This window comes from Mustela putorius, unplaced genomic scaffold (assembly GCF_011764305.1).
Source record: "Mustela putorius furo isolate JIRA1106 unplaced genomic scaffold, ASM1176430v1.1 tig00000198_pilon_pilon_pilon, whole genome shotgun sequence".
Lineage (NCBI taxonomy): Eukaryota > Metazoa > Chordata > Mammalia > Carnivora > Mustelidae > Mustela > Mustela putorius.
In genome coordinates this window covers 1,802,574-1,830,301 of record NW_025421311.1, presented here as the reverse complement: position 1 = coordinate 1,830,301, position 27,728 = coordinate 1,802,574, and the positions used below count along the sequence as shown (strand labels likewise).

Genomic DNA, 27,728 nt, shown 5'->3' with positions numbered 1-27,728 from the left:
GTCACCGGGGGTGGGCATGACAGAGGGCACGCGATGTGATGAGCACTGGGGGTCAGTGCAGCTGATGAACCACCGACCTCCACCTCTGGAGCCAATAAATCGCACTATGTTAAGTAATTGAATTTAAATTTTAGAAAAGGGAAAAAAGACACTATTCTCTATGAACAATGACGTATTTCATAGTTCTATAGTTTTAGCAACTAGGACAGCACTCTGGTTACAGGTGCGTGCTCCGAGGACGGACTGTGTCTGGTCAGACCGCGATCCCACCACCGGCTCTGCGTCATGAGGTCCCAGACCCCTTAGATTCGTCGAGGTCCCTGCATTCTGTGTCCACTTCTGCGGAGGGCAGGGACCTCTGCCTGGCTGTCAGCAGGGTCTGTCCATTACCTGTAAAACCCACGGGTGCCCCCACCTGCCCTGGGTCCCACCCGGGCCTGTTCGGACTCTGCTCCAGATCCGGTTGTTTGCAGACATCTTCGCATACACACACCTTGTATTCTGCCCAGCCCCGTAGCTCTCTGGGCTCCGAGCAACCACGGTCCTGGCCTCAGCGCTTCCCCTCTCCGCACAGGGCTCACGGAGGTGTGCAAGTTGTGCGTCGGCTTTGCTTCTCAGGTCCAAGACACAGGGACTGTTCTCTAAGCATTCTGAAACTAGAGCCAAACGTCACCTAGCGTCTGGAATGTTAAAAGCGCCCAAACACTGATGACAAACCCCTCCCACCCCCCCGAAAGAGACCAGAGGGAAATGTGCCGCTGGGACTCCTTATTCGATAAATGAGCAACGTTAACACCTCAGATGCGTGTTCTTAAATGCAGTCGCTGTATCTTTAGGGTTACGGGTACCTTCTGTTCATGGCAAGTGGTTATCTAGTTGTTATTTACATTGATACAAAGTTTTGTTTTACAATAGATTTGCTTTTGATTAAAAATACTCACTTAGAGGGGCACCTGGGTGGCTCAGTCAGTTAAGCATCCGACTCTTGATTTCTTGATCTCAAGGCTTGAGATCGAGCCCCACATTGGGTTCCACTCAGCAGGGTTCTGCTGGGGATTTTCCCTCTGTCCCTCCCTCCTAACCACTTGTGCATGCACGCTCTGTCTCTCTTAAAAAAAATTAATTTAGAGAAATATTAAGCAAATAATAGTACTCAAGGTAAGGAAATAGGGCAGCAATTGTAAAGGTAAAAACTCCAGTGATAAAAGGGTTAACAACACTGCAAAACATTATGCTTTATAGTCTGCACCTAATAAAGGATTGTTGATTGACTGTCTGATAGTTCATTCTCTCTTCCTGGCAAACAGCTCTCCCTCATTTCCTGTAAGCCCTTTATGACAAAGCAAGCAGACAGGTAATTCTTATGGCTCCGTTTCAGCATAAGGTCCAGGGAGAGAGGAGGGAAGGGTCAGCCGGGAGATATGTTTGCTGACATCTGGGAGGCTGGAGGAGGCCACAAAGCCAGAGCTGTCCCTCCTGTCCTGGTTTCCAGAGACCAGCTCCCGTCAGCCCCTGTGCTCCTTGAGCACTCTCTCTCCCACGCAGAGTCGAACTGGGCAAGTGTAACACGTTGAACACTGAACAAGTTAAAAACTCCATACTATAAACATATGGTAATTTCTGTGTGTGCAGGAACATTCGTGAAAAGGAGAGAGGCTTCTGAGTGTCACGTGCTTCTTCCCTCTTCCTTCCTCTGCTGTTTGGGAAGCTTTGCCAGCCACCTAGGGCAGCCCCACCTTCCGGTGGTTTCCACCAGCAATTTAAGCTTCCCTGACCAGGCTCACTGAATTATAGGGCCTCAGAATACACGCTCTGTGGGAGAACGCAAGGGGACGGAGGCAGGAGGCCCACTAATGCCAGGGTCTGAGCAGCCAAAGTCTAGAATGCAAAGAGCTCTGGATACTGGGGAAGATGTAAAGACAGACCTACAGAGAGGAGGTCAGAGTCCACAGGCAAAGGGCACGGCACCCGCGAGACTACACTTCAGACACCAACTGAAGGTGGGGGAACCCGTCAGCCCACACTTCTTACCAGCTGGCTGCAGATTCAGGACCCCATAAACCCATCGTGTTTAATAATTCGCGAGAACGACGTGCAGAACTCAAGAAAGTGCTGTCCTTACAATCACAGTTTTACTATTAAGTTTCATGGTGCAGACTATAAATCAGGAGTGGCCAGATGAGGTCTGGGAAGGTCCCAGGCAGGAAGCTTTCATGTCCCCAAGACACGTCCTTCCTAGCCCCTCTGTGTGTGCGCTGCCCAGGAGGTTGGCCCAAGCCCCTGGGACCAGAGAGCCTCTCGGGCTTTCACTCTGCAGGTGTGATGGATAGGATCACTGACGGTGTGACTGGACCCAGTCCCCGGTGCCCGTTTCCTCCAGGGAGGGTGGGAGGTCAGGCCGATGTCAGGGCTCCAAGCCCTGGCCCTCTAACCACAGGGCTGGTCTTACAGCACAGCCAGCCACCGTCTGAAACTGTTTAGGGACCCACGGTTGGCTAATGACCTCATTTGTGTAAACTCTGGTGTGGTCCCCAGGGTCCACCATGAATAACAAAGACCCTTCTGTCACTTGGGAAATTCTAAGGGGTTACGAGTTCCCTCTCAGGAACCCTGGATGAGGACCAGACAAGTTCTTTATGATAAAATAGAGACTAGAATAAGGATCAGGCCTTTAAGGGCACCTGGGTGGCTCAGTCATTGAAGCGTCTGCCTTCGGCTCAGGTCATGATCCCCGGGTCCTGGGATCCAGCCCCACATGGGCCTCCCTGCCCCGCGGGGAGCCTGCTTCCCCCTCTCCCCCTCCTTTTGCTCGTGCTCACTCTCTGTCTCAAATAAATAAATAAAATCTTAAAAAATAAAAAACTAGGTCTTTAAGTCACCAAAAACGAAGGCGAAGAAATAATGAGTTTTACAATGGAGACACCACTGGAAAGTGTTGTTTGAATTACAAATAAGTGGTCACTAAGCCCCATGAAATTCTTTTCTGTGTTTTGCTCTCTTGTTCGTTCATGTGACAATATTTATTGAGTCTGACCTGTGCTCCTCACTGAAGTTATGTCGTCGCACTGCCCGCGTACAGGGAAAAAGAAAAAAAAGTATTTTTAATGATATGGAAGAAGGGAAGGAAACACTATTTTAAATCATTTACTTATTTTCCTATTGATCTAAATGAACCCGAGTTCTGAGAAAATTGTTCATTTTTCTTGCCCCAAATTCCGCTAAAGGAGCTCTCAAAGTACAAAATACTTCATGTGGGCCTGCGGGAGCCTAGGAGGCGGGGGTCGGAGGAGGAGTGCGGGTGTCCCTTGGTTAACCCGAGGGCTGCCGTCTGGCCTTCTGCTCTTCCGCAAAACCAGGACATGCTTTAACATGTGATGTTTTTAAACTGTCTTTGTTTGCTTCCCTGTAATTGGAGCAACATACTAATTTCTACCAGTTGTGACTACTAACAGACAGCAATCACCTCACAGACTTGTACCGAAGAGACGAGACCATCCAGGTGACGGGAAACGGCCACGTGCAGAGTCCTCGCTTCCCCAACAGCTACCCCAGGAACCTGCTGCTGACCTGGCGGCTGCGGTCGCGGGACAAGACGAGGATACAGCTCGCCTTCGACCCGCAGTTTGGGCTGGAGGAAGCGGAGAATGAGATCTGCAGGTGAGCGGGCAGGAAACCCTTTTGGGGGCACACTTCCAAGGTGAAGGCGAGGCGGTTCAAGGAGTCCCACCTGACTTCCCTCGGGGGCCCCGGGGACCTGCCCGAGGTGTGTCGTCCCCCTTCCTTTCAGAAGAGCCTTTGGGTCCATCCTGGCAGAAGGGACACATGGGAGCGCGGACCGTCTGTGCAAAGGGCCTGCTTACCTGGGGCCTCGCAGAGAAACACGGGCCCACAACAGCCCATGAAGGCCGGGCCCCGAGCCGCCTTTGTGAGCAGGTAGATGCATCAGGTGTCCACGACAGCCCCCTTCCCAGGGTGGCTCTGGGATCCACCTGCATGGGCTAACGGAGGATCCTGCCCTGCTGGGCTCCAGGACCTCAGCCAGGCTGCTATAACCGATGAACGACCTGATCTCCCCCCACCTGGGAGAGGGTGGTGGCCAGGACCGTGTCAGGGCCTTATCCTGACATCACAGGCCTCAGATCCGTGTGAGAAAGAACCGTGAGCCCCAGGGTCTAGGAGCAACTCAGACAGGCTGCCTCCTGTCCTTCCTGGGCTAATAGTCGACGAAATCCAGGCTTCATAATCACCCTTCCAAGCGTAGTTATCAGAGAAAGCCCCAGCTGTTCCTTGAATTGTCTGCTCCCAGCGTCATAGTCATTCAGTTAGCATGTATGAGGCCAGGAAGGGTTTTGTTTCCCTCCCGCACCTTACCCCACGCGCTCCTTCTCCCTTGCTGTTGCGCTGCTGAAGAAATCCTTTCAGCAGCTTTATTTCCCTCCGACGCATAAAAAGAGGCTGCCTCGAATTTGGCTGTCCTTTGTTGCATGTTTATGAGGCTGACAGCCTTTATCCTGTGGCTGTCGTTTGTTTCAAGAGAGACTGTGGACTCTGAAAAACAATCTGAGGGGTTTGAAGGGGCAGGGGATGGGAAGTCAGGGTACCAGGTGGTGGGTATTAGAGAGGGCACGGATTGCATGGAGCCCTGGGTGTGGTGCAAAAATAATGAATACTGTTGTGCTGAAAATAAAAAATAAATTAAAAAAAAAAAAGAATAACAGCAGTGACAATTCCTTTCTAAGACCACAGAGGGTATTGTAAGCCGAAGGCAGAGACAAATACAGTCCGAAGAGCCGGTTAATATTTATTTACAGAGAGAACGCACTCCAGCAGATCTCGGGTCTGTGCAACCTGGAAAGGGAGAACTCATCTTCTGGGCTGGAAAAAGAGATGGGGGGAGACACTTTTTTTTTTTTTTGGAGACTCTAGAGGGTGGTGATGACCCGGACAGGAAGGCAGGTCCCCACAGCTGAGCTAGGATTTTGACCCTAGCCTTGAAAATAGAAGATGCCAGGTGCTTTCCTTTCTGGACCCTTCATTAAAATCCAGTTGCTTCTCCAAATTTATGGAGGCAGGTAGAGGAGTAGGGGTGGAAAGAGGAAAGGAAGACGGGAGAGAGACAGGTCAGAGCCTCAGACTCTCCCAAAGAATTGAAGTGACGCTCTCTTGACTTCATCCACAGTAAAAATCACACTGCTGTTTTCACAACAACAACAACAAAAAAAAAAAAAAAAAAAAAGGAAAGTGACCTATGGTGTTATTAACAAAGTTTCAAGTATACTCGTGCTTTGTGCAGTAACTATGATTTACACATATTGTATATAAAATGAAATGCAATTGATTTCCTACCATCTGTTCCAAAGCCTCCTTGATGTTTACACGGTAATATTTTATTGCTTGAATAATGATTCTTTGTGAGTGCTTTTCACCTTCCAAGCACCGTATAAACATTAAGTAATTAATTTACACAGCACCCAAGAGATATCCAGCCAGGAAATTTGTATAAACTCTTATTTGGCTCATAAGGAAACTGAGGCAAAGGACTTAAGGACCTCGCAAGTCACTTCAGTGAAAGGTAGTCACGATGCCGCGATTGGATGAGTGGGATGGGTGACAAGTTGGGTAAGTGGGTGATAAGTTCCCCCGCTCCTGCGATTGTCCTGCCGGATCCAGGATTTTCTTCACATTCACCTGTGATGTTTCTCACGCTGATTCCTTTTGGCAGTTGGAATGGAAAACCCGCAGTGTGTGGAGACGGCAGCCGCTGCTCACCCTGAGTGCCCGTCCTCTGCCTTGTGACGTTAGCAGCCCATGTCGTCCGTGGGGAGGGAGAGACGGATGCCCAGAGCTGAAAGTCAGGTCGTTCAGCTCACCAAGTAGACTGTCCCAAGATTTGCAGTGTCTGAAAATCAGGGAGATGATCCCTAGAAGATGTACACTCTGTCCCTGAAGACATTCTACCCCATGATGGAAAGGTTATATGGAACATTCAGAGAGGGACTGTCCTCCGTTCTTAACCTCGGCATTCGGTGACTCTCTGCCCAGAGTCAGAGCTGAAACTGTGATCTTCTGCTCATTCACACACTGATTTAACCAGACCAGCTAGTTCCAGTAGTGGCTAGGACAGCTCCCTCCCCAAAGTCTTAATGCTTCTCACTATGACAACTGTCCTGTTTTATGATATGATCCTTCCAAAAGACAGCTTCCAAAAAGAGAAAATAGAGGTTTATTTTATTTCACCAGGTATCTTCTATAATGGGATGATGTAATGTAATGCTGATTCTCTATGCTTTATAGATACAGGTCATTTCTTAAGGAAGCCCTGAATGTGGTGAATTAATTCAAAGTGGGAATTTGTTTGAAAACTTTATATAGTAAATATTTGGACGTAGAATTAGAGCTATATCTAAAAAATAGGACAATAGATGACAATAGATTATAGTTACTAGTTTTCCTAGGAAGCACTATGAGCCCCGTGCTTAAACAGTGGCCCATTTTCATTACTGATGATTTGGGCATACTCATGGCTAAACGTCCATGAGGGTTCTTTTGGATTACTGAAGTTTGAATTTGGAAAACTTCATCCAAAAAACTAGGTTTCCCTTCAAAATCTCAATGGGCTTTAATTTTCATTTTAGCTCATAGGTCATGAGAAGGCACATAAGTAATTTTCATTTCCGAGTGGAAGTATGAATTTCGTAGTCTACTCTAACCAAAATACGTTTATTTATGTCAAATTGAAACCAGGTATGATTTTGTGGAAGTCGAAGATGTATCTGAAACCAGTACCATAATTAGAGGACGGTGGTGTGGACACAAGGAAGTTCCTCCAAGGATAACATCAAGAACAAACCAAATAAAAATAACATTCAAGTCCGATGACTACTTCGTGGCTAAACCTGGATTCAAGATTTATTATTCCTTTGTGGTAAGTAGCCAAAACCACTCTGTGATTAAAAGCAGACACTGGTTTCATGAAGTATAGAGATATTTTCTGTGATTAAATGCAGTGGTATGAGGTGAACTTTTGTTAATTCTCGGTGGTATGCTGTGTGCCTACTTCATGGCCAACACAGTAAAGCTCTCTTCGGTAAGGAACACCATTTGGGATTGATTAAGTCAACCCTTGGGTCCACACCTATTGAACGGAAGCCTGGTAATTAGAAAAAGTAAAATAGTTGAGAAGAAAGCAGTATTACCTTTGATCCAGCTGATGTGGGATAAATGTACAGCCCAAAAAAAGGATTTGGAAAGTTGACCACCTTCCGTTCAAAAAGTTGTCTGTGTCATTCCAGCCACAGAGAAGAGTGTGAATGATTTTAGTTTAAAATTCTGATCCAAACTGGGGAAAGGTCTATGTCATGATCATAGAGCTTCAGAGTTAGCAAGCCTCTTGAGGATGGTAAAGCCTGAGCCCGGACCCCGGAGTTGCACACTGTTTGCTACAGTCAGGCTTCTCTGTGTCCTCACCTCTCCTTCCACACATGAGCCGCCATTCCCAACTCTACGTGGTTCTGACCAGTGGAAATCACTCAGCCTCTTACTGAGTCAAAATCTCTATCGTTGTTAATTCTGGTTCTTGGGTCACACACCGCCATGTGTCTGCTTTTCTCACGTGGTCATTCATAGGACACTGGAAGGTTCGGACTCACTGTCAGATGTTCTGCTAGGTGTCATGGCCACAGAGGTGGGCAGGACAGATGGGTTTCTTGAACCCCTGAAGTTTGTAATCTGGTAGGGATGACAATCAGTGACAAAGCCATGGCGAGTGGGAACGATGAGTAATGACACAGAAGTGCTGGGCTCTATGGGTTAAGCTCAGAGAGACTCCAGGATGGTTTTACCTGTTTGCTCTCTTAGACTACCCCGGACCCCTTCGTGTTCGTAGCATGATGCCTTTTGTTTTCCCACAAACACCATTTATTCCCATTCAGCTTGACTCTGTTCCTTTTCAATGGCTGGATACCAAAATAGAACACGGCTCTAAGAATGGAGTCAATTTGTGGTCTTGCTCCCTTTTTGTGTTAAATTGAGAATGGGGGGAAAAAACCTTGCTGTTTGTATCTGATGTGGGTGGTTTTTTGTTTTGTTTTTTATTTTTGCGTTATCGTGAGTTATTAAACACTAAGTGAATTCTACATCAGAATAAATGGGAAAAGAGCGCGAGGTGTGTCTGGTTCCAGTTTTGATTTGAAAATAATCCATCAAGGAAGATTTACATTTTTGCAAACAACCGTGCTGCTCAGCATCCCAACCAAAGTGTGAACCTTTGGTTTCTACCTTTCTTTCTGTCCACGTGTCCACTGGTGCATCCATTCTCTGCTGTTTGTGGACGAGCAGGCCTGGCATGTTGGAGTGCGGGTGAGTAGGCTTAGGGAAGGACGTTTTTTTCCTTTAAAATACCGAGCACTATCCTGGATGATGGAGATACGTTTTGTAAAACTTTGGTCATGACTAAATTGAACGGTCCATAGTCAGTTAGAAATACCCCTAACTCACATACAGGGACACCCTAAGGCAAAATAATGTCTTTTTGTTTTTGTAGAACAGAGAGTACAGGTATGGATTTAGGGAAGAGCAACTTCTCCGGTTGGAGGGTTTTGGGGTTTTGGTTCAGGCTCGTCACTCCCTCACTAGCCGGTGGCAAGTGGCAGATGGGGCAGCCTCTGGAGGGGCCCGGAGACTGGCGTCCCCCCACTCCCTTACGCGTTCACCCGCACCAGGACCCCACTGTGGGTTTGGGGGATGACGACAGTGATCACTCCTCTGTGTACTGCCCTGCTGACCCCTTGGTCTGCATTCATTGGGAAGAGCTCCAGGTTCCCTTTTCTGCTCCTAAAGGCTTCTGGCACTAAGTGTGATCCCTGGGAGATGAAGCCCTTTGGTGGCTGAATCCCAGCAGGTGGGAGGAGCTTCCCCTCCAGGTGTGTACAGGCTGTAGATCTGTGTGGCTGCGGATAAAACGTCCGTTTGATTCTTGCTCAACGGGGATAGAAGATCGCTGTGGCTTGAGCCATGTATTGAGAAGACATGTCATTTGTGTTTAAGTCGTACTTGCAGAGACTTCAAAGCAGCGTTTATAAAGTCAGACTCCACCGAGACCAGGCTCAAAGCCTACAGTTGGCCAACATTAAATAATGTGGAGACGGGGGATTAAAAATGGCAGACCCCCCTTAAGTGTTAGCTAAATTATTATTTTTACAGTGTTACGCAGTCCCGTAAAACTTCTAAGGGTTGGAGGCAGCTGTTCTGCAAACCCTACCTTCAGGCATGTTGGGTTCTAGGGACGTTTGAGCCTGAGAATATCTTCTGAGGAGTCAGCGTGCTCTGGGAAGATGGCAAGTAGCCATCTTGGTAGGATATGACCACCTCCCTTCTGTCTCTCCCTTTTTACGTTTCTGCTTCCCATGAAACATCTCTCTTCCTCATACCTCAGTGACTCTCCAGGTGTACAGGGATATTCTCTGGGGCTGGAAGTAACAGGTGCCCAGGACCATCAGAGCCCCATGCCCGGGAATCAGATTTGCATGGTCTTGGCTCAGAATGTGTGTGAATTCCAAGTCCAGTACACATCTGGGCTAATTTTTCATTCCAGCTAAGTGTGGGAGGTGAATGGTTTAACATCAGGGCCACTTATTTTTGGTTAGGGCTGGTTCATGTATTCCAATCTTGTTTGCTATGCTTGGAATTCGATCCACCTTTTTCTACAGCGCCTGTCCCCACCTCTCTTAGAGCAATGCAGTGCAGTCTCTTGGGGCCAGTTTTGCTGCAAAGCTCCCTTTGTATTGAATAAGGTTTCCTTACTTACTAATGGTCTGATATTAAACAAGTCTCTTACCCCTTGCTCTTACATCTATAAAAGGAGGGTAGTAATTGGAGTTGGCATGTGGTTTTTAGATGATAACCCACACTTAGGGGTCAATAATCACGGCACCAATGATACTACCTTTACCATCACTAATTGTGTGTATATCTGTCTCTTCCGGATTAATAGTGTTAAAAATAATTCAACTGAGTAAATTTTACAGATTTTTTTGGCTTTATTTAATGATTCACTCATCAGGCAAGATCCAATCTAGCAGACAGGACGTGGCTCCAAGGAACTGTGCAAATAGAAAGACGTTTATAGGCAGAAGAGAGCACGAACAAGGAGGTTATACTGGGCAAAAAGCTGAATTCATTACTGCAAAGTTACGTTTCCTTGGAAGACAGTGGGAGTCCATCAGGCAGATTGTATAACTCGTGTTGATCTGGAGATTCCTGACTGACTGCTTTAAGATTCTGTTCTGGGGAAAACCAACACTATAATTAAGTCTCCATTTGGTAATGTGGCCTTGGCATGAGTGACTCCATTTTAAGCCTGTTGTCTTAATTTCCACAATGGTATTGAACTATTCAAGGGTAGGACAATTGTATTTCTGTGTGTATTCTGCACGTGCCTTCTACATGGCTAGCTAGTGAATTTGTTGAGTTGACTCTGTCCTGATAAAGTATGATTCAACAGAACTTCCTAATTTCATTTTTTGCTTTCTGCTCAGTCTTCTTTCCCTAATTTTTACTCTACGGAGGAGAATAGGTAGACTTCAGAGGGCATCGTTGTTTTCAGATGCTTGTTAGCAAGATGGGATTGTGTAAATAAATGAGGCTCTCCCACCTCAAATCCAGTTTGTGGGGGAATGGATGGATGGGTTGTCGGGAATCTGCTTTTGAAGACCATTAAGTAGGTTATTGGAAAGTTATCCAATACAAGGCTCCCAGTGGATGGTTTTCAGAGAAGTCATCAACCATGGGTGTGAATTTCAGCTCTACAGCTCACTGCAGTTTTGCCCAACATTAAGTAGTTATAGGCATTAAATTAGAGAATTTTGTAAACTCCCTTGAACTTAATAATTACTTATGTATCTGCTGTTCTTATTATCATTTAATAAAACAGGTGACAGATGCACTCCTCAGTCCTCTTCAAACAGCCCAGGTGTCAGTGAGGGCCATGCACCTGTATAGACACCTCTAACCATCGTCCTTTCCCTCCATCCAAGGTAGAAACATTTTACCGCACATCGTAACAAACAAAAACTTTTATTTGTGTGTGTGTGCACTTGTGTTTAACATAAGGTATGTTATTTTTTTAATTCATAAAAACACTAAGTCATTTTAAAGCTATTCAAAAACTTTCTTTTTTATTAACAAATTGCAAGTCATTCCAAAACTTGAAATTTGCTAGTACCTCTTATAAACAATTAAAAAGCAATTTTATCAGACCAGTTGCTTAACTATGTATCTCTATGGTTTGAATTCATTTCAAGTGGTGTAGTTAAGATTTCCATTGAGATTGAAACTGCATGAATCGTGGTTTCTTATTATAAATAATGTAATTATATTATAAATAACTATTTCAAGAAGAAAAAGGAGAAGGGAAAGAAGAGGAGGAGGAGAAGAAAAAGGAGGAATAAAACGCAGGAATTGAGTAAGATGGGATTCTCAGTTTCAACTTTTGCAGATTCTACTTCCAGCTGGTTGAACAAAAACAAACAAACGGTGTGGGTAATTCATGCTTATTCCCCGGAGTGGAATTCTCGGACAAAGCTGGAGAGTGAAGAACCCCATTCACTTTCTTTGTAAAATGTGTAGAAAGTCTTCACTTGCACAGTCAGATAAAAATCGTGGGACATTGTGAACACAGCCTGGGGCCCTATCCACACCAGGGACAGTCGAGGTCAGGAGGGTGATCACACGGTCACTGTCTCCATCAGTTTCATCCTTACAGATAGATCCTACTGGAGCTTTGGGAGCCATAAACCCTGTGCAAGAGAGCTCGCTCTTTCTGTCTCCCAGATAAAGAAAACAAACAGGAGGGGAGCAGAGCAGGGGGGATGGGTGCGGGCTCTGAAAGCCGCAGGCAGATGTCCCTGCAGTGGGCTGCCAGGCTGGGAAGCCTACCAGCCGCTTCAGCGCCTGTGGGGTGAAACTCAACATCTTATGGACAGAGTCTCATTGTGGTGCCATTTTGCAGGCACGGGTGGACAAATGTTCTCCTCTAAGTGTTCCAAATGTCCTAGAATCCCACTAATTCCGTAGACTCTTTTGTAGTGAATTCATTATTTTAATCAGATCGCTTTCCTAAAACCTGAGCACATAGTGAAACCATAATAGAATTCATGAGAGACCAAGAGCCAAGTTCTATATCATCTTGGAGCAGAGGGTACTTTCTCAAAGGTGTGGTGAGGTTCGCCAGCAAACTGCGGGTCAAGGGTTAGGGTGAGGGTAGGGGTAGGGAGCAGAAGAGGAGCAGGTAGGTAAATTTAAAAAAAAAAAATTAAGGAAAGAGGACGAGACAAAAAAGGGAGGTGAATGCAGCCCCAGGATAACACGGTCCGGCCCTGCCGAATTCCGGGCATTAGTGCTGGTCATGTCTGGGCTTCAGTGCGTCACTCACAATGTGCCTAGCACTGTAGCACGTCTGGACTGAGTTCCTGCCCCCCTGGGACTGACAGTTGGGCACAGATGAGGAGGAGGAGGAGGAGGAGAGTACCCAACCCCTCAGGTTACCGTGGTGATAAAACGCATAGGGTGTTTAATTCAGGAAGTGACCAGCTGCTGCTACCCACCCATGCACAGCAGGAAGACTGGTTTCAGGAAGAATATGGAATAGAGTTGCAGAATCTTCGAGATCCAGTGCCTTGGGCAACCCTCATTTTACAAACGAGGCAGTGAACAGAGAGAGGTTATGAGTTGGCCTGTGGTAACAGGGCTCTCCACAAGATGGGGAAACTGTGGGCCCTCCAGGGAAAAAGGCATACATCTAACACCATCCGTAAAATCTCGGGGAATCCCCACTCCCCCTCCCCACGTGGTCCTGTGGGTCCATCGATGCAGCTCAGAGCCCCACATGTATTGTCTGCGGGTGCTACCTGACTTTGGGAGTGTTTTCGTCCACGTTGACTCGGCCGTTCCAACCCAGTATTTGAAATAATACTTTACGCCTGTAATTACTTTTTCTCCTAAGCCCCATGTACTAACCACATGAGCAGACGACTCCCCGCGTACTGAGTAAACACATCTCCAGCTTCGAGGGGGAGCGGGTTTAATGGCACTTGGGCAGTCTGGCATCCTGTTTATTTGGGTGTAAATTCACAGCCGTCCTACAAGTCAACTTCCGTCCTTGAGACCCGGGAAGCTGTAGTGACTCTCGGTGACCGTGTCTCTTTATAGACCCATAACTTTCTCTCTATAACCATGCTGTTTGATGCGCTAATACTTGGTAGCTCGAGAAAAAGAGAAAAATGAAGGAGAAACCATTCAACTGTATTAGAAAAGGCTTGCATACTTAAGATATGCCTCAAACGAGCACTCTTTCTTTCTTATAAAGCCAATTCGTGGTAGTCTTATAAAGTCTTATAAAGCCAACACTATTTTTCACTCAGTAAAAAATACCTCTACCTAGTGTTCGCTTGTCACTTCAACAAATATTTCTGAGAACTTATGGTGGATCGTAAGAAGAAAATGATGGCTCTGCATGGGATAAAGGACATGATTATAAACCACTGGGCATCACAGGGACGGAATGTGTGTGGGACCTCCGGGGGCCCACCGGGAGGGCGGCACTGACCTTCATACAGGCCGCGACGGCTGGTGTAGGAGAAGGAAGGCTGTTTTCCCCCCTGTGCTCCCAGGCCCTCCGTCTGGGGCCCTGCAGACGAGACCGACAAGACAGAAGGACAGAGAAACACGAGTGTATGAACACGAAGATCTCCCGCGCACAGGGGAGCACCCCCCGGTGAGTCACCCCAGGAGGGCGGTTAGAGCTGGAGTTCACAGTCCGTCTTAACCAAAGAACAGTACATCTTCGGGGAAGGGACAAGACAAAGGAAAGGGACTTGGAGTTTGCCGGCAGCACACTCTGGGACGGTACATGTGGCGTGGGGGGTGGCTAACGGGAGCCAAGGGCCCGTGAGTCAGCTGTGTTCTGTCGGTTCCTCTGGTGCCTCCAGGCTGGTAAGGGTCTAGCATTTTCTCTGATTAACTTCCGCCCTTCCTGGTGGAGAGGGGAGTGTGGACCCTTTATAAATTTATATCCTGCTTCTAGGCAGATGGGGGGGGCAGAGAGCTTGCCCCGTGTCTCTTCTTTTCAATTGTTTTCAGCTCAAAAGACTCTTTATGCCAAAGTGACATATCCTGGGGTCCCATAGTCTGTTCCCCAACACTGGACTGAGGAGAGGGAAACACCCCAGGAAGAGGGGGTTGCCTAAGTAAAGGTCCAAAAGGCAATGCATCAGAATATCCCGAGTGGTTCACTCAAAGCCTTAGAGATGATGGTTATTAACCACTTTCCACACTTTCTTCATTCTAGCCAGCAGAAGAGAGAAACAAGAAGCCAACAAGTCAGCAGAATAGCAGCTTCATTCATGGTGTACTAGGAAATGCCAAAGCTCAGGACCCTTCTGTAAAACGAGGGAACCGTCAGGGGCCCAACCTGAGGGAAGCGTACCACTCCTGAGATGCAAATTCACGCCCAGGGGTTCTTTCGAGGAGTCTGGGGTCCAGAGAAGAGGCTGGGGTGCCTTACATGCCCCTTGCAGTGCATGGAAGATTGTAGATCTGGACCCAAATAGTCACCAACAGGGAAGACAGCCGGTGAGGTCGGCAGACTGTGCACCGCAGATGGGCCAGGAGATGGAGGGGAGCTGAGACCCTTCCCAGTGGTTGGCATCCATCGCAGGCGGTCCAAGGGAGACACGGAGAACAGGGATGTGGTGGAGGAAGCATAGCAGGATAGACGTGATGAAGGGAAGGTGTTTGTGATGAAAGAGACCAGAAATGTTTGTTGATGTCTCTGTATCTGTGAACAGAAGCAGGAACACAGACAGAAGCGTTTCCCTCTCCAGAAGCACCAACAGAGAGCTCCGCGAAGGGTCTGAGCCCACAGTGACTTATGCTTGTGCTTTTCAATCAGTCATCTTGGTCACAGTCCTTGGGAACTCAACCTCACCCAGCTCTGGTTCCAAGGAGAGCTGGTTGACCTGCTCCCTCTCGGTAGGGTTCAGCTACCCAGGGAAGTTGAAAGTCCTTGGAACTTCAGGGCAGTGCCAGTCTCCTCTCCCAGCTGAACAAAGGAACTAGAAATTAATCATATAGACAGGACTCATCCAGTCTTGAAAACACCTGCCCTTAATGTCCCCTTTATCAGTGGGAAGGTGACCCATTAAGGCTGACCTCCATTCAACATTGCTTCTGACTCCTGTGAAAATATTGAGCTACAGATTCAAAGTGACTCTTTCCTTATTTTGCAATTGAAAATTGGAGTCAGGCAGACAAAAAAAAAAAAAAAAAAATCAAAAAGAGAGATTAAAAAGGCATGGAGCCACCTCTGGAAGAGAGAAACACATGAATAAGTAATCAAGTAATCATTCCTGCTGGGCTGGGTCCTGCTGATGGCTTCCTGATGGGTCTCTCTACCCTGTCTCCCTTCCCTTCCGCCTGTCCAGGACACAACTGCCTGCTAAAGGAAAGCTGTGATCACATCATTTTCCAGCTGAAAACATGCGAATGACTTTCAATTTCCTGTAAACCTCATGTCCAAACACCTCACTCTGGTCCTGAGAGCCTTCTGCATCCTGATCCCAAGCTCACGTTCTAGCCAGTTCTCTCTTCTCTGTACGCCTTCTTCATTCCAGACAAACAGCATTATTCCCTGATGACACAGCTCTCTCGGGATTTTCTGCCTCTCATCCCTGCTATTTTATTTTCGTATCGGTGTCTATACCTCTCCTCAAAAACCCAAGCCCTCTGCAGTCAAAGCATATTCAATGTCAAAGATACTACCTGTCCTTAGCTCATTTCCCTCCATTAGGCACTCAGATTGTCAGTCTTTATCAACATTGTGGTTGAAATTTTCAAGGAAAAAGTAATGAACACACATCCCAGATACTTTGGGAACTATATAGTATAGTAATGAAGAAAAACAATAGTTCCCACCACCCAAATATAACCTCTATGAATATTTTGATGTCTTTCTTTCCAGTCTTTGTTTTTAATTGATAAAAAGCTTTGCACACATGTCACTGTCTCTCCTGGAGGGTAGGGAGTGGCTTATTCCTGAAGGTCTATCAAAGGTATTGTTGTAAGTAGGTCGGTCTCAAGAGGTTTAATGGAGCTGAGCCAACACATATTCACTGAGTTCCCATGATGCATCTCAGTTTGGAGTAAAAACAGTAAAAAGCAATCCCCAGAGATGCATAAAGACAAGATGTACTAACAGCCCATTGCCTGGGTGTTTCCAGACTTAAGGCCTGAGGAAGCTACAGTCATACCAATGGGCCTGAGCTGTTTTGGTCCAGGACTGCATGGGCATTGGAGGAGCGGACGTGAGGATGGAATGGTGGGGGCCATTGTTGGGGTCAGAGGTCAGGGGGCTGTGGACTGGAAGCCGGCATTCTCATTGTGAAGTCTGTCTTTTCAGCCTCAAGGAGCATAGGGTTGCCTCAGTAACAGCCCGAACTTAACAGTTCTCATGTCGGACTACATGACTGTGACATGGTTTGGGTCCTCCATTTCTTGTGAGGAAAGTTTGCAGCTTGGAAAGCCTCGGGGCTTCCTCCTACGAGCAAAGAGGTCTTTGGGGTCCTGACATTCTAACACTCTCAGGATTCTTCCCAAGTCTCTAGAGCTTTCCAGGTTTTGAAGCCACTCCAAAGCCATCCCTTTGATTGTTTGAAGTTTTCTGTACAGGACAGAGGAGCTGTGAATGAGAAACACTCAAGTTCACATCTGTGTACTATTAGTGAGACTAGGACGCACATTTAAACCACCCAAGCTGCCGTTTCTTCATGTCAAAGTGGGAAAGGCCCACCTGTATCCCAGAGCTGCTCGAGGGTATCCTGTAGGGTGTCTGGGTTTGAGGACCAGTTTGCATACAGCAGACGGAACTGTAATGAGGACTGTCAGCATTACAGTGTCTCTGGAGGGTTAGGATGACATTAAGTGGTCCAAGGTTAAGAGGTGTTGTGCCCTAGTCCATCTGCACTGCTGTAACAGAATGCCATAGCCTGGATGACTTTTTAAAAAAGTGATTTTTCAGTCTCAGAAGCTAGGAAGCCCAGGTTCACTGCAGATTTGGTGTCTGATGAGGACTCACTTCTGGTTCGTGGCTGCTGTCTTTTGCTATAACTTCACACGGCAGAAGGGGTGAGGGAGTTCTCAGGAAGCCTTTGGGTTTTTCACAAAACCCTTTCGTGACTGAACCTCTCCCAGAGGCCCCAGGACCATCACATCGGGGATTAGCTTGCAAGATACGAATTTGGGGCGGCGCAACAGTGAGTGTACAGTCTTCTAAACCAGATGAACGCCAGGGAGATCATTGCACTAATAGTAAGGTCAGGCCTAGGAGCAGTTCTGTAACTTGATTCTGCTACCTTCCTAGAAACCTACACACACACTGACGCAGATCTGGGACAGTCACCCAAAAACCCTTAATGGCTCTTTTTCATTATGCAACTTAGACCCATGCCTTAGTCCCTTTTGAACTGTCCATGAAAATACCTTGAAATATACCTCCAGGATAATAATTCTAATTTTAGTAGTATGTTTGGATTTGAAAAGTTCCTGATGGCACTGCTGTAAGAAGACAGTCATTCCTCATGTAGTTCTACGAAACACTGAAAATTGCCCCTAAAATATTCCTTTGGCTCAAAGGTAATGGAGCTATAGCCGTTTAAGGCCACAAGGACTCAATGTGAGCTTCCTGCATTTTTCCCCCTGAAATGCTCAAACTGGCTATTTTTATGAAGAGAAAAAAATCTGTAAGCCTCCTAGTATTTTCATCTTTATAATAAATATCTCTAGAACAGACAAGCAAGCTATGAATTCATAATAGAAACTTACTTCATTTAATCATGAAGATAACCTCCATAGGAAAGATGTTTTTTAATTGTTACAAAATATTTATAAATGCAGAGTCTTGACCAAAAAAAATCATTTCTGAAGGAAAATAACAGTCATAAAGGCAGAGCTCTAAATTCAAATTTCAGGCCAGTACCTTAGTTTTTTATTGAATGAGTTACGAAAAACAACTGTAAACGATCCATTTTCTTCTGTGCCTTTTATAAGAGTCTCCCTGTGTAACAAAAACATACGCTATCATCAATATGAAAATAAAATGGTTATTTCAAAACCCACGTTGCAGGCAGAGTGACAAAGATGTTGTTTCCTGTGCTCCCCAGTTTCCTTTTGGAATCATCCACTACCCTGACTCCCCCTCGACTCACCTCTGCCCAGAAGGTTCTTTCCTCACAAACGAAAACCACTAGCAGATCTCTCATGCAGGCCAGGCTTAAATTCTCTGATTAATTCGGTCACTCATTTACTCTACATGCATTTTGTGGCTCTCCATCTCTCTATCAGATTCCAAGCAAGGTCCTGGGGATGCAGATAAGCTGGGAACCCTGCCCTCAGGACTGTAAAGTTGAGTAGACATGATGGGATAAACAATGACTGAAATGCAGAACAAGAGGCTGTGGGAGGGAAGAACTGTGTGTGTTTGAGGAGAGGACTGATCAGGAAATGAGTCACAGGGGAGCTGTAGGAACTCACAGAAGAGGTGGGGAATCCTTCAATCCAAGCAGAGTGAACAAAATGAGTCACTGACTGATAACAGCCTAAAGCCTTACCCTTAGCAAGTTATTTGCATTTAAAAGAGATAAATCCTAGAGCTAAAAAGAAGAAAGTCAACCAAAGGCATTTTACACTTAAACCCACAGAGCATCATCTAGACCTCATGAAGCCTCCCAGTTCAAAGGAAATGATTCTTAGTCAAGTGTTTGTGTTAGAACCACCTAAGGAATTTTTTTTTTTTTTTTTAATATAGGTGCTCAGAACTTCCCCTAGACTTGCTGAATCAGAGTCTCAGGGAAAGGGTGGGCAAAACTCTTATTTGTAAAGGCTCCTCCTCGGGGGATGCGGATGTGCTGCCCCGTGAAGAACTATTTCCTTTGAAAAGAATGCTTAATCTCTCAGCCGCGGGGCAGAACGCGCACTGTTGTCTGAGATGCCATCCCTAACTTCACGTGGGCTGCTCGTCGCATCCCTCCGTAGCACTGATTCTCCAGAGCTGCTCTTCGCAGCACTCACGTCGGGGGCTGATGGTCTTGTCAGCGGGAGACAGAAACGCTTTTCAAAGACAATGACAAGCCTTCATTGTATTCTGTCTGCTGTCCCGCATCACTTATGGGAAAGGCATGCGTTCGTGAACATTCCTGAATGAATTAATGTTCCGGAAGTTCCTGGAACACCCTAGGGACAGCTGCTGTGTACCCAGCACATAGTAGGATGAGCTGAGGTGAGGTGTGGCAGAGCACTTTACAAAATGTGATACACCAGGAAGTTTCACGACATCGTATCAAACCACGGAGGCTGCTTCTTAATTCCGTTAAGCAGCTCAGTAGGCTCTGGTGTTCCTACCCTTGGAGTCACATTTTGCATGAAGGTCAATATATTTAAGCCCCACGAAAAGAGACCTCTTGATTAATTAGTTTTCTTAATTCGACACTACCTACTAATCAAACAACCCCCGAGTTCGTATCTTCCATTAGTTCATGTTCTGTGTGGAGACCCTAGGAGAGGGGCCGCTTTGAAAGACAGTATTCAAGCCGTGACGCATTCATGAGAAGGAGAACAAAGCCAGCTCCCTTACCTCAGAGACACCGTCCCCACTCACTGCCCCTCTCCTCCGTCAGTAAACCAGATTTCCTTCTGAAGACACCACTGTTCTGAACTTCAGTTAAGGGAACATTTCTTCGGTTTTGCTGTTTAAAACCGTTGTTGTTATGACAGAGAAAACAGACTTCACAGTGCCTGTTTGCTCAGGTGTCAGCAATGAGAATGAGACGTTTTATGATAATATTTTGGGATGGCACCTGCAGCAGCCCCTCCCCCACCACCGGGGCGTGCGGGCAGTTTGCTGTTGTTCGTGTCTATAGTACTGGCCCTCCTTCTCCCTGCTGTAATTTCTGTGAATCCTGCTTCTTGACACATTTCAGGTGTGAACGGCTCCTTCCTCGTGTCATTTAGATGGTGGTCCCACGTGTTGAAATAGATCTATAATCAGATACGTAGTAAGTGATCATTGGCCCTCCCGGGCCTGCCCCGATCTTCGAGGTGCTGGAGGCCTGCCGCCGAGCTTCATTTCTAAACGTGGGGTATTGAATGAAAGTATCAGCACGCAGGGGGGTGATGCCTGCTGCCGATGCAGCTGTGTGCTCAGATACTCCAGCTGCCAAGGCGGTTTGCAGGGGCTGATGCCACAGATAATCGTGGGGGACCCGCCGTGCGCTGGGTACGTCGGAGCGAGCTGGGGACCGGGTCCAGCTTCCGCAGAGAAACTGAAACCACGTGAGAGTGTCCTCGGTGAGGGCGGAACGCAGATTGTGAGGGGCGTGCAGACAGTGCTGCGCGGTCCCCCGGGGTGGGTGGCACCCCCTCGGCCGCACCCCAGGGGAGGGGAGCACCTCCCCCAGAGCTCTCGTGTCCCGCTGTTTGGAGTCTCCATTCCGTCCCGGTGAGGTCAGCACGCAGAAGAAAACACTGGGAATGAGAGAACAGGCGTCGTCTTTTCTCTCCGCATTTGGAAAAGTGCTACTCCTTTTTAACTTGGAAACTCCTTAACCTCTTCCTCCTTAAGCTCCCCTCCCCCCACCTTTTCCTTCTCTTTCCCTGTCACTGGGCCTGCAGCTACCACAATCTCTTCCCCCGGCAACACCCAAGAATCTCTTCCCTTCCTTGTTTCTCTGCCTCTGGGACGGTCACTGAGCCCCTCCTTTCTTCCCCACGTCAGCCTAAGAGAGCTTTCTGGGTCTCATATCCAAATCAATGAGCCTCTCCTCCTCTTCAAACCTTTCCATGGTTTCCCAGGATCTGTGACCACATCCAAACAGACAACAGAGCGTTTCCCGTCCCCTAGCTTCAGCCGGCCGCTCTCTCCCCCTGGCTCTCCAGCTGTTCTGAGACTCGAGTATTTCCAAGAACCTCTGGGGTGTGTGCCCAGCCTCTGCAGGTTAATGGAGGCGGCTTCTGCTTCGAGAAGGCTCTGGACTGTGAATGCAGAGTCTGCAGCTGCTCAGGATTAGGGCTGACCGCGAGAGCTCCTGCTCTCCAAGCCTGAACTTGTCAGAGGGCACAGAGTAAGGGCCAGAGCCCTTGTCCACACTGCAGCTGGTGTGTGTTAGCGAGGAGGCTGACCCATGTGGGGTGTGCAGGATTCTCACAGACTTTGGATCTTTCAAAACTCCCTTCCAAGAACCACCTCTTCGGCTGGGCCTCCGGCACCTCCCCCTACAACCCCTGCGACCCCTTCTTCCCGGCTACCCAAGACTTCCCTTCCATATTCTTCCAAAGACTCTCCCAAGACTATATTCTTCCAATGAGCAGCGACAGCCATTCCCAACACTTGTTGACGTGTTCGTCTAACCCTGAAACTTCACAAAAGCCAGGGTCCCCTTTGATGGATGTCTGCATGCCAGCCCCTTGGCTAAGCCCCGTGCGCATTGTTGACACTCACGGTGTAGATTCCAGTGAACGAATTGTTACTGCCAGACTTTCGCGATCGTTTGTTTTGTCATTGGCCAGTTCATTGAAGCCACACAGACAGAAACTGGAAGCGATCGTTCAAAGTCTCCGTACAGCATCCCCGTGTCACGTGTGGTCCATGAAATAAGTGAGATAGGCCCACATTCATACTGCCAGATCGTGGTCTGTTCCCTCGAAATGTGTATGTCTTAACCTACTGGAACATTTGCTCCGTCTCATTTCTCCTGCTGACACTGGTTCGGAGAATCAGATCAACCTGATGTTCTCAGAAGGGGGTGTAGGTGCCTCTCCCTGGGGAGGCTGTGCACGAGCCTATCTATACCTGCTGTTGAGTTTTCACAAAACTGAGCCTCCCAGTCTCATTCCCTAAGCCCAGGCGGTCTGGATAGGGACAGCTCGTGTTCGGGATAACCGGTCCCAGCCCAGTCTTCTGGCAGCGGTCTTCTCCACCGAACCCTGCAGCTGTCAAGGAGAAGAACCAAAAGATGAGTTCATCCAGAGGCTCCTCCCGACCTTGCCCACCTTGCTCTAGCAGTGGTTCTTAACCAAGGATGATCTCTCCTTCCTCCCCAACCCCAAGACAATATCTGGAAACATTCTTCTTGGTTGTCAGAACTGGCAGGGCAGTGGGGGGAATCCACTGGCATCTAGTAGGTGGAGACCAGGAACGCTGGTAATATGCTACAATGTACAGGTCACCTCCAGCCAAAAATTATCCAGCTCAAAGTGTCAATAGTGCTGAGTTTAAGGAATTCTACTTTAAGCCTTTTCTACATGTTTTCCTGCCCAAAGTTACCCTTGTGATTTCCTGGACTATTTTAGAGACAGGACTGTGAAGAAAAAAGGAACAGCAGGGGACCTGTTAGAACTTAAACAAAAAGCCAGGAAGGTGGGGGGCGTGATGTGAGAGGAAGTCAAGGAGATTTTCACAAACCACAACCTCCTTTCACCGTTTCTTCATTTATATGACCCTCCTGAGTGTGAGCATGCTTTATGCCCTGTTTTCACACCATGAATATCCCCAGAGTGGACAGTACATCTGAAACTGATGTAGCTAAGAACCCAGATGTGTGGTAAGCATTACAACTCGTGTTCTTTGCTGCTCTAATATTTGTGAAGTAAGAAACAGTTTTACTGTGAGAGAATGCCTTAATAGAGTTAAATGGATCTTACACTTGAGATAGAATATTGACACAAAGATAATGTGCTAGGTTCTCATTCCTTTGGCAAATATTTGAAATTTACAATAAATTTTTACCTAGCCAAGGATTTTTTGAGAAGTAAACATGTATGTAATATAACTGAGATTAGCGTAAACGATTAAGTAGCTCTTTTCAATGTGTCAAAGGTACCAGATACCTCTTCTTTCTAATCCATTGCCTATCCATTCCCCATAAATTTTCATGTAAGAGAAGATTAGATAATAAAAACCCAAAAGCAAAAGGATTAGGGTTTAATAAAACATGGAAAAGTGTCATATTCATAAATGGCTAAAGGAGAAGATTCTACTACCAGATTGACATCAATAAATAAAATAAGAAAATTCTTCTCTGCTCTCTCATCGGCTTTCAGAGGCAATGAGTTTATGACTAGATGTACGCACTCCCAAGTACATTGTAAACTGGATTAAAATTCCATCTGGTTTATTGCTTTTTCCTCCGAGCGGTTTCCTTATAGAGCGCTCAGGATATTAACGTATAAGTGTGATTTTCATAAAATACAATGCAAGCAAACCAAAGGGTTTACAAACTAGAGGCCTTTTAGAAAAATAAAATCAAAAGCAATTGAAATCATAAACATAAAATGAAAGCTGGGACAGAAATATATTCACAACAGAAGACAGATGCTCGGCGCAAGACACATAACACTTCTAGAAGCACAAACAGGAAGCCCGAGTGGGTCATTCCTTGTACCGTCCATCATGGCGATTTCTTTCCAAAGGTGTATCTTTGAATACTTTGTCCACTCTGGTGTGAAATGACTTACAGGATGGCTTTTCCACTATTTCCACTGTGAGGCCATTCCACAATTTAATAGATAGCACTACTGGGAAAACTTTGTAGATAGGGAGCCTACATTTTCTGTTATTCAATTTCATGCCCCGGCTTCTAGTTATTGCCCCCAGGGAACACTGTAAACAGTTCTTTCCCTTCATGGTGATGCATTTTGAGTTCTTGGACATTTGTACCGTATCCCCCTAAGTAACACTCCGAAAAATTTTATACATAGTGTACATCAAGTACTTAATTCCTTTGTCGATGAACAATATATTCAGTTTTTATAATCTTGTCTCACAAATCATTTTCCTCAGTCTGTTAATCAATCTGCTCTTCCCTGAATTCCCACGTTTGTCAGCATCTTATATTAAACTGCTCACAAAATGATCTGGTAACCCGATTCCCGTCTTATCAATGCACTGTGCACGTCCAGCCATTGATTCCTAGTTTCAAACAGCAACGCTCCTGTGTTTTGGTGCCTTTGAAATAGCTCAGCAGTTCCCTCCGTAGCTTTGTCTCACTTGCTGTTTCTCACAGTGGAAGTCTCTCCTTTAAAATTTCAGAGAAAGTGGTTACAATTCTAGATTCAGCGATGCCAAAAAAGTCTTAACTACTTTTTATAAAGACTCATTTATTCCGTATTCCGTACAATAGTGACGTGGCATCTGGGATCGATATATACAGGTGATTTCACTAGTGTCTGTGTTCTAACAAGTTTTAGAAGTTCTATATCGAATGTAATAGTAACATTTCTGTATAAAAATGTCTGAAGGACACTGTTAACTCTTCCCCCTACAAGGAACCTGTCCATGTACATGATACAAGTTAGCCAAGTTACTGAAGGACTTTTGTCAGGTAAACAATTTAATTCTGTAATTAGCACAGACATTTTTATTCTGTTTCTTTCAAATTGATTAAGCATGATCATCTATGACAGGGAAACTCCCCTTTAAATTCTTAAGGCTTTTTTACTTTTTAACACCAATGTTTCCTCTTTTGTGAGATGATCTTGCCTTTTGGCAATATTTCAATTTTAGAGTTCTCAGGTTCCAGAATTAACATTGTTTTTCCTCTCTATTTTATTGCTACTTGAATCTATATATTTTTTTGCCCTAAAAGAAACCAATTATGTGTAGTGAATAAATATTCAAAAAGACCTTGCCCCAGAGTTAAATCTGTGAAAACCTTTGCAATATCTTGAATTTCAATCCTAAAAGCTCCTGAAGGAGTAGCTCTAATATCAAAGGACAGAAATAGCAAGAAAATATTTTCACATGGCCTTAAAGTAATTGAATTAGTCATCTGCTACCCTGCTTTCAGAGTGCTCATGTTAAGGGCAATACCTCAATAGTGTACTAAGAAGAAAAACATTTTTGGAGATAAACTAAATGTCAACAGTTGTCTCCCTGCCAGGAAAGTGACTTTGGAGAACCTTTACTTGTCTCACATTTAGAAATGCTTAGAACAGAAATAATTATTAACCCATAAGCCAATATCTAACTTTAAGCCACCTTTATGAATAAAAAGAGCTTGAAAGTGAGTTGGCTACTTGCAAATATGACCTTTAAACTTACTACCCAAATTCCCATCTCATTGATAATGGATCTTCATGAAGCGTTTGTAGAAGGACAAATGTCGCTTCATGCCTTTGGAACTCAGGTATTTTTCAAGTCTTAATGGAGAGCCTGATATGTCCCAGGAACTATATTAGCTCCTGTGGATGTGTGAAAGTTCATGAAAAGCACACTGTAAGTCTTTGTATACTCTGGGAACACAGAGGAGGCATCCTCTACAAATCAGACCCAATAGTGCTTCTCAAAAGAAGTGATTTCATTTGTGTTCTAAACAATAAGGCAGAGTTTCCTAAAGGGAAAGGGTTGGGAGAACTTTCCAAGCAAAGAGAGTGGCCTCTGCAGATTTAAAAAGGCGGATAAAGCATGAGATAATTCTGAGAGCCCAGAGAAATATGAGTGACTCCATGGAAATCATGGAGGAGAGTAAGAGGGAACCAGAGACCGGAGGTTTTGATATCCTCATCAAAGGACGGTCGACGGAGCTACTGAGAACCTCTGAGGGATTTGGGGCTTGGACCTTGCATGGGTGGAGGAGCACTTTTTGTTTTGATTTTGCTTTTGGAGACCAATATGACAGACCAGTGGAGGTTAGATTATAGTCGGACACAAATAGACAAGAGCTATTTAGGGAGCTACCACAGAAATCCACAAGAGATTTGATGAAGTTCTGACTTAAAACTTAGGGTGGAAGACATGGTTCTGAAGGATTAAGAAATTACGATCTGAGGAATTTAGTGACCAAATGGAGCATGTTTCAGCGGACACTGTGGTATATAGTGTACAACAGGTGAAGGTGATTGTGGTTTTCTAGGAAAGGGGACACAGGACAATGAACAGGTTTTGTGAGAATGTTGATGAGTACCATTTTGGACATGATGAGTTTGAAGAGTTTGAAGAGCTTATGGGACATTTGCTGGAGGGGTGCCTAGAGGGAATATGGCAGAATGATCTAATTCTCAGCAAAGATTTCTTGGCCTGATATAGGGAGTTAGGCAAATTCATGTACATATTAGTGCTGATGCCAGGAAATTCAGTGAGTTTACCCAGGTACCAAGCATCAAGTATCAGAATCCTGGAAAACACTGAAACTTAAAAAGACATTAAAAGACAGAGATCCAGAGAAGTGGAGAAGTAAAAAGAGAGCACCAGAATGTCATACCACGAACGCCAGGGGCAGCATTATGGATTACGGAGGGCAGCATCAACAACGCTGAATGTTAGAAAGGTTTCAGGTAAAACAAAGGCTGTAGAAAGAGTTCATTGGTTTTGGAAACTCAAAAACTATTAAAACTATTAACAAGACTGTTTTCATTGGAACAAGAACCAGGCTGGCATGGGATGAAAGGCAGACCGGAATTGCACGCACACCCAGTGCAAACTATTATTTCAAAAAGCCGGAGTGTGAAGGGATGTGAATTTCAACAAATGATACCTAAAGAGGAGGTTTGAATCAGGAAGATACTTCTAAGATAGTAAAGAGACTCGAGCATTTTTTTATAGGTTGGACGGACAGATAACTAGAGGAAAGAGGTGTGGAGATGTAAGAAAGAAAGGCAACCCAGGGTTCTGGGATTGTAATTGTCCTGCAGCAGAAATCCGGATGAAAAGTGTCCGGATGTTGAGGAATGGTGAGATTGTTCCAGAGGACGCCTTGGCAGCGTGGGGCCTGGGACAGCTCAGTGGTGGGGGAGTACTGATAAGAGAGGATGGGAAGTGATGGACCATGTGGCCTCTACGATCACAGAAGGCTGATAACTTGGGTGGATGTGGAGGTACTGAGTGTCTGTAGGGCTCACTGAGGTTAAAGACAGAGGGACAGCAGCAAGAACTCAAGAGCGTATGAGATTACGGAGCTCATGGCGAGAGTGCATGGTGCCTTTAACATTTTGGATGTAGAAGGGGCTGCTGGAGTGGAGGCACCAAAGACATGAGTCAAAGGACCGCAGATCAAGGCTGTTTGCCAGGCTGTCCGCAAGGACTCGGGCATCATCCTGGTGATGGCAGCAAGAGGTGAGGACAAATACTAAAATGCAGATGCCGCCACACTTGGCGAATGGGGAGAAGTGCCCACGACTTCAGGAGAAGGAACGTCATAGCAAAAGCTGAGAAGAAGAAGATTAATATATTATTATTTTTTAAGGTTTTATTTATTTATTTGACACAGAGAGAGAGATCACAAGTAGGCAGAGAGGGGGAAGCAGGCTCCCTGCTGAGCAGAGAGCCCGATGCGGGGCTTGATCCCAGGACCCTGAGATCATGACCTGAGCCGAAGGCAGAGGCTTAACCCACTGAGCCACCCAGGTGCCCCAAAGATTAATATATTATTAACAATAGCTGTGTGTCCTGAGTCTCAGAGGAGGTGACTGTGTACGTGTCCTTGTATGTGCCCTCAGTGTCTTACAAAGAATGTGGTAGAACCAGTAGTGTGGATGGCCTCCGATGGGCATTCTCTAATGAAGATGTGGGGCCTTGGGAATGTGTTGTATGAAAAATATCAACGATTTGGAAGTACGAGAATGGAGGCCAACGAAAGGCAGCCACATTTCCCAGCCTGGCAGGCATTTCAGAGCGGCCGCTCTCCTGT

At 46.0% G+C, this 27,728-nt stretch overlaps 1 protein-coding gene across 2 annotated transcripts in view; it reads left to right on the top strand.

The window, feature by feature from the left end:
* The window catches only part of PDGFD (platelet derived growth factor D), a 220,243-nt gene that overhangs the window by 147,810 nt on the left and 44,705 nt on the right, over positions 1–27,728 (top strand). Inside the window, exons 2-3 of one of the 2 annotated variants that reach the window (XM_004764448.2) lie at positions 3,471–3,657; positions 6,745–6,925. In XM_004764448.2, the coding sequence (XP_004764505.1) occupies positions 3,471–3,657; positions 6,745–6,925 (368 nt within the window). Of the gene's footprint in view, positions 1–3,452; positions 3,658–6,744; positions 6,926–27,728 lie in introns of both variants that reach the window. The other variant, XM_004764447.2, reaches the window with a different exon arrangement.